Source organism: Lactuca serriola, chromosome 4, assembly GCF_051521515.1.
Source record: "Lactuca serriola cultivar US96UC23 chromosome 4, Lser_US96UC23_V15, whole genome shotgun sequence".
Lineage (NCBI taxonomy): Eukaryota > Viridiplantae > Streptophyta > Magnoliopsida > Asterales > Asteraceae > Lactuca > Lactuca serriola.
Genome location: NC_136411.1, coordinates 342,917,186 through 342,924,570, shown reverse-complemented (window position 1 = coordinate 342,924,570; position 7,385 = coordinate 342,917,186). Strand labels below are relative to the sequence as shown.

At 29.5% G+C, this 7,385-nt stretch overlaps 1 protein-coding gene across 1 annotated transcript; it reads right to left on the bottom strand.

Annotated features, from left to right (window-relative positions):
• Nucleotides 1–4,580: 4,580 nt before the first annotated feature.
• Nucleotides 4,581–6,689, bottom strand: LOC145097516 (uncharacterized). The gene is made up of 7 exons (XM_079035091.1): nt 6,536–6,689; nt 6,219–6,362; nt 5,766–5,864; nt 5,568–5,644; nt 5,354–5,462; nt 4,961–5,289; nt 4,581–4,829 (listed from the first exon to the last, which is right to left on the bottom strand). Exons 1-7 carry the CDS (start codon nt 6,603–6,605, stop codon nt 4,737–4,739), a joined length of 921 nt encoding a protein of 306 aa, XP_078891217.1. The 5' UTR covers nt 6,606–6,689; the 3' UTR covers nt 4,581–4,736.
• Nucleotides 6,690–7,385: the final 696 nt, after the last annotated feature.

Sequence of the window (7,385 nt, the reverse complement as noted above, 5' to 3'; positions counted from 1 at the left end):
TGAATTTATAAGAAAAAATAGAAAAATATTGAATTATTTAAATTAAATTGTTTGTATTTCTTTTAAATTAAATAAATAATTTAGATAAATAAACAAAGGAATCTAATGAAACTTTAATTTAGAAAATTTGAAATTAGAAGAAAATCAATTAATGAAATTGATATGCATTTATTATTACATTTAAATATTATGTGAAAATTAATAAAATGAAAAAAACCACAAAATGTCATGTGGAAAAAAATTAATTGAAAATAACCACAAAATGACATGTAGCAAAATTAATGAGAGTGTGACATGTGGCAAAAAGTTCTTTATTTATTAAAGAGGGTGATTAATAAAATATGTATAACTATATAGACAAAAATGTAAAATTGGTCACTGTAGTATTCAAAAAACTTTGGATATGATCCAAAAAAAATTCAATTTTGCATGAATGGTCCAAAATCAAGAATTTTTTGTGGTTTTTGGTCTTAAAAAGTTGAAAGGGCTATTTTGCCCTTATTTTTTTACATTTTTTATTTATTTAGTATTTAAATAATTATAAAAAATAGAAAATAAAATAAATCCCACAACATCTCTCTCTCTCTCTCACACACAAATAGATGTACAAGATCTTCTTCATAAAAATGGATGTCACCATTACTACGGTAGTCTTAAGCTAGATCGACCATAGAAGCTCAAAGTTTTCGACCAAACAAAAACTGGTGTGAAGGGCCTCGTAGATGATGAAATCCGCCAAATCCCTCCCATCTTCTTCCAATCACCAGAACACATCCCACAAAACCTTAACTGCTGCAATCGACCCATAGAGCATACATGGTGGAGATGATCTGTGAAGGCTCGACAAACCTAGTCATTTTTCAGGTGGTGAATTATGGAATCCCTAAGATATTATTGGAGGTTTGTAGAGACATTCAAATCGAGTACTCAAATCAGGTGATGAAATTAAGAGGCATACTTTTCCGATTATTCTCAAAGGCCTTAGGATTGGACGCAAATCACCTCGAGGATCTCAATTGTAGCAAGGGGCTTTTATTCTCCGACCATTATTGCCCTGCTTATCGACAGAGAACCCTAGGGGCTTCAAAAGCAATTAATCAAGTAAGAGATGTTTATGGTTTGATTTTGAGATCAAAGATAAAGGGCTTTAGCATTTTTAGAAGTGATCATTAGGGTAATTGACAGTTTAGGGTTCGATATTTCTAAGTGTTCTTGATGTTTTTATTTTGATTTTCAAAATGGGTTTGATGGTGAACGAAGATGAAAAATTAAAATTGATGGTTTTGTATTGTTTCTTTGAAGAAGATGCATTGAGATGTTGAAATTTGTAATAGATATGTGTAATATAATCGTTTTTGGAAAGAGTGTTTGTGTAGAGATGAAGATGGCAGAAATAATCTAGGTGGAGACGGAGCTGGTTGAAGGTGGTGGTGGCGGACGGTGATGGCAGTCGGTGGTAATAATGGAAGCTGGTGGTTGATTTTACTTTCCATTGTTGAAGGTTTGTACTTGAGTGTTTGTGTATGTTTGTATTTTCTTGTGTATCAATATACATATGCATGTCTATTTTGGAGAACAAAATCAGAAAATGTGATGTGTGTATATGTGTTCATGAAAATGTTTATGATCTTGACTATGTGTTTTTGTGTTCCTAAAGATAAGAGAGAGAGAGAGAGAGAGAGAGAGGAGAGATTTTAATTTTTATTTTTTAATTTTAATTATTTAAATACCAAAATAAATAAATGAAATAGAAAAATGAAATGAAAATGGTAAAATCGACTTTTCAAGTGTATCGGGGACCAAAAACCAGAAAAACCTTGATTTTGGACCTTTCATGCAAGTTAGAAACTTTTTGGACCCTATCCAAACTTTTTTGAATACTATAGAGACCAATCTTGTAGTTTTTATCAATTATAATATTCTTGAAATTAGAATTAGGTTATTATCATACTGTTAGCAGTGGCATAGCTAGGATTTTGTTTTAGGTATGCCAAATAATATACAAAATATGAACAAGTGGCAAATTTTTTTAAATGATAACAAAATGTAATTATATATGCATTCTTAACTAAATTGTTTTTTTAAGTTGCATACGATATCGTCTTACATCATTAAAATAATCTAAAATAGAGTTTAATAGACAACAATATATCATCTCCTACTAATTTCAAGTTATGAATGAAGTAGATCATATCACAATCTTAATTCCTTTTATTTAACAAATATATATATATATATATATATATATATATATATATATATATATATATATATATATATAACCTTAATATTGTGTGCATGGACCAAGGCACGTTCTTGCCCCATATTGGCTACGCCTCTGACTGTTAGTGTTGGGTCGGATACAATTGGTTGCAAGGGTAGCTCATGCTACCTTCAATTTTTTCTAACAAATGTAAATTTTTTATAACTTTTTTTATATAACGCAATGCTTCTAACATGCTACTTTAGAATCATATATACAATATGCTATCTCTACATCTTGATGATGGTCCATTATTTATTTGTTTAGACTTTAGAGAGGTTTCATTATCAACCTATCATGTAATATCCCTATACTAATAAAATAGTAGTCATTTTGTCATGTGTCACTATATTAGACATCTTAATTAATATGATGCCACTTGTCAATCTATTAGTCATCATTTTTAAATTTATTAGACCTCCTAATTAATGTGATGTTATTTGGCAATGCATTTATTCTCCATTTTAAATTTTATATTATTGTTTTCATTAATTCACAAATAAAAAATGTCTAATATATATTAAAAATTAATTTTATATATTTATTTGAATCAACGATTATAATTTCACACAACTAATAAAAATATATCGTAATTAATAATTTATTTAAAATAATTAATTAATAATTTTGAGGTTTTACTATAAAAATTTAATTAATTTTATACTCGTGGTTTCCATAGGTTATAAACTAGTAATATTTATAAACAATTGAATGTTGTTGTCATTGGTGACCTTTTCTCTGGTTGGTCAACAAAAAAAATTAAAAAAATTAAACATAAAGGAAAATGCTCCACTAAGGTTATACCGAATGCATCTCCAATTTATCATGTTGAAGAGCTAGCCATATTAATCAAATATCAACTTATAAACCTTAGGAAATGATGTTCTACTAGTAAGTTGTTAATGACTTAAAAAAAATGAAGAGAGCAAAAATTATGTTTGTAACTCCATTCACCTCGATCTACAACCACAAAATCTTTACTCAACTTGGAGATGATGTTCACCATGTGGTGGCATTGACACCGCATCCTTACATTCATGGGAGGCGTCCATCCACCAAACACAATCATTCCTAATAAATGAAAATAATTGTGACACATGTCACTCTCTCATTAACTTAAACACATGTCATTTTTTGGTATTTTTGAATAAATATTTTTTTCATTTGTCATTTTTCATTGTTTTATTTTTTCTTAATTAACAGATCATATTATACTTCAATTAATAATTATCTTAATTGAAAATAACCAAAAAACTAAAATGTTAAGACTCATATAGTATTTAATATGTTTTCTTTTAAATTTTAAATATCAAATCTAAAATTTCAAATTTAAATAAATTATTGTTTAAACTTTCATATTTAATTTTTTGTTTTAACAAACTCGTATAACATATGGGTCTCACACCTAGTTGTAAATATTTGTGTTAGATTTTCAATTGTTTTTTTCCTTTTTTATTCTTAAATAAATTTTATAAATGTTAAATTAGGCTTTATCTTTTTTAAAATAAAAATAAAAAATAGACTTATATTTATAAAATTAAAAGATTTAATATATATATATATATATATATATATATATATATATATATATATATATATATATATATATATATATATATATAAAGGCCAATATTTATATAGTTTTGTATAGTTTTACTTATTTTATAATAATAAAAAGTTTGGTTGATTTGAGTTGTTAATAGAATTGATAAAAAAAAATATATTTTAATTGGTTGGTTATATCACGAAAAAAGAAAATATATTTTAACGAATGGACGAGAGATTTTAGTTACTACCGAAAATAGTCTTATATTTATATAGTCAATTGGAAAGGATCAAGGGAGTTTTCAATGGTATTGATGTATATGTCGACACATGCAATGATGCAAAGTGCAAACCACTATATAACCATGTATACACTATTTACTAATTCAACATCGTTTTCATACATGAGTACATGACATGATGACAAAATAGTAAGAGAAAAAACCTCTAGTCACCTACACTACAACTGCCATGTAATCTGATTTTTTTTATTTGATAATCGATTCTCTTCTTTAAATTCCTATACAGAAACCAACTTAAAATATAGTTTTTTAGATGTACTTTGCCTAACTTTAACATGTTTGTGTCGAATATATATATATATATATATATATATATATATATATATATATATATATATATATATATATATATATATATATATATATGCGGTTTGTATGGTTTTATGCACATTCCTCCTGATTTTTATAAAGTTTATATATCTAAATGATTTGATTTTGTATTAGATCATTTATACATTGAATAATGAACATAAACAAACTCCCGAGATCCCATTGATATAAAAACAAGAAAACTTTATGGACATTAACCTTGTACTAATTTCCGAATTTTAGACAAAATTGCCGCATATAACAAATGAAACCAAAATGGCGGCTATATATTATCACCCACCCGACAACCTATTTTTTCAATAATAAATAGATAAGGTACGATGATGTTGAAGAGATGGATTTGAAACACCATATGCCCACAACCAAAGATCCAATTCCACACTCAACACCTACAAAACAAAAGCCCAAACTTACATACTAACTAACCCAATAAAGTGGAATCACCTCTTAATGGTTAAGGGACCCTACCTTCTCTTAATCATTAAGAGCTTAATCAATTAAGTCAAAAAAAAACACTAACCTGTTTCCCGGTTCTTTTAACGATCAAATCCCTCATTTTTTCAACAGCATAAATCGAGCAAGCGCGTAACTCAACTTCCTCCTCAGTGCCAGAGCCAATTTCCTTATTTGCCCCTATGATGTCAGCTAAGGAAGGACTATATCTCAATACTCCAAGCTGCTGAAGAACAGCAGGGACAATATAGTCCGCAAATATAGTGATTGAACCTACATCATCAAATTCTCCATACCCTTTTCCCTTAAATGCCCCCCATACATCAGCAGCAAATATCTGAGCTCTTTTATATAAGAACACTTGGTGGCCTTTGTACACTGTGTGATCTCTAAAACCTATTTTGTAAATTTGTATTAGACAATGGAAAGGGGAAACACAAAAGGGTAGAAACGTAAATACCAGGAAAATGACGTGCGATTGTAGCAACAAGATTTGTAGCTGATTTTCCACAAGATTCAACAATGTTGGATGCCTTTCCCTTGAAGCTTTTCTCCAGCTCAAACCCAACCTAACACATACATATATGATATATACACATCATTTTTTTGGTTGGTTGAGGGCAGAAGTGTAATTTTACTTGTATTTTGAAAATTATAGAAACACCAAAATGTACCTCATGCATTAAGCGGACACGTTCATCTTCCAAAGGAAGTGGTCTTGGCCATTTCAATAGTTCACGCAATTCTGGGCCTGAGAGTATGTAAGAAAGTTAAACAAGAAGAAGAAAAGTAAGGGGCAATCTGGTCATTTACATTGGAAATCACTCAGAGTTTTCAGAAAAGAAATGATAAAGATTCAAGAGTAGTAGTACCAGTGTACTTCTGAAGTCGATCAGCATCAAACACAGACTGATCATTTTCAAGAGCTGATTTCAATCCAGAAGCCAAATCATCATAGTTTAACTCTTGATCTGTTATCAATTAGCAAAATGTACAATCAACTTATTTAAGTATCTATTAGAATCTTGATCATAAGTAGAATAAATCATTACAATAGCTATCCAACTGATGCTAATTACATTAGTTTTATGGCTATGATCTACAATACTCCCTTTGTCCCAATCTAAGGGAAAAACTTTAACATCTTATAGGGATTATGTTGCAATTTTACAGTAGCATTGTTCTATTTGTGGTTCTTGTTATGAAATCGAATACAGTAGTAACTTTTGTCCCGAAATTTTGATAATGCACAACTCTTTAAAGCTTAAAACTAGCCTATTTGATCAGCTTTGATTAAAAAATCTAACAAAAAAATGCAATGTTACCTGGCCAAAAGCAGAAATTCAGAGCATCCAAAACGAACAAGTATTGAACAGTTAAAGGACCATTGTCGAAGTAATGAATCCCTTCGTAATTCCATTCAACTTTCGGGATAGAGTTTTCGACACTTTCCACCACTTTTTCAATGCCTGTGAACCGGAAAAAAACACAAATTACTTTCAAAAGTTTACATGAAAACTGAACAGATTACACCTGCAAAATCCGAACGAAAAACTCGAATGCAACCGTATGAACAAACAAAATGTGACTTCGCACAACAGCGTTTTCGATGGGAAAGGCATTATAAACGATGAAATCATACCTTCGGAATCGACGGTGACGTGAGAAGAATGAGAGGCAACCCAGGCGGAGCTAGCCCTAACTTCTTCCATGGCGGCGGCGGCGGAGGTGGAGGAGGAGGAAAATAAAAACTCTCTACAACCACCTGTTATTGATATATGGAGTGAATGTAGCGATGTGAGGGTACACGGTAAGGGTTACGTGGGTGGGGTAGGAGGTGATTAGAGCCCGCTGGTTTTGGGCGTTGGAACTTTCGCGCTTTCTGTTTGTTTTCCGACTTGTAAAAGTCACGTGTTTTTACTGTTTTTGGACCCTTGAGTTTGGATTGTAGCAACTTTTGCACTAAATATACAATCAATCTTTTTACTATTTGAAATGGTGAGTTGTTGACTAAATTTTATATGAAGTCTTAATCATCTACTTTATCATTTTTCTTGAGTTTTACCTTTTTAAAAAGAAATTAAAATTATAAGCTTTCAAGTTTTTAACTTTTTTATTTTTTTAAATCGTTGTTTAAAAATAAATTTATGAATTTTTAATCTTATGGTTGTGCTTAAGATATTGTAGTGATAGCCGATTTTATTTAGGTTGTTGATGATGAAGACATTGACAGGATTGATATAAAAAATTAAAAAGCTTCTTTTTTTATTTCTCAAATAGTATGTTGACGTATTTCAAAGAAGATGTCAATAATGAAGATAATGACGGACCATTAGTTGAATATGCCAAGTAAATCGTTAAACATGTTTTATTATTATTGGTTGTAGATGGATTATGAAATAACTTTTATAAAACCTTTAATTCGGCCATTAGTCGTTTATTTAATTTAATATGTATATATTTTTATTTTTATAGATTTTTAGACATTTTTG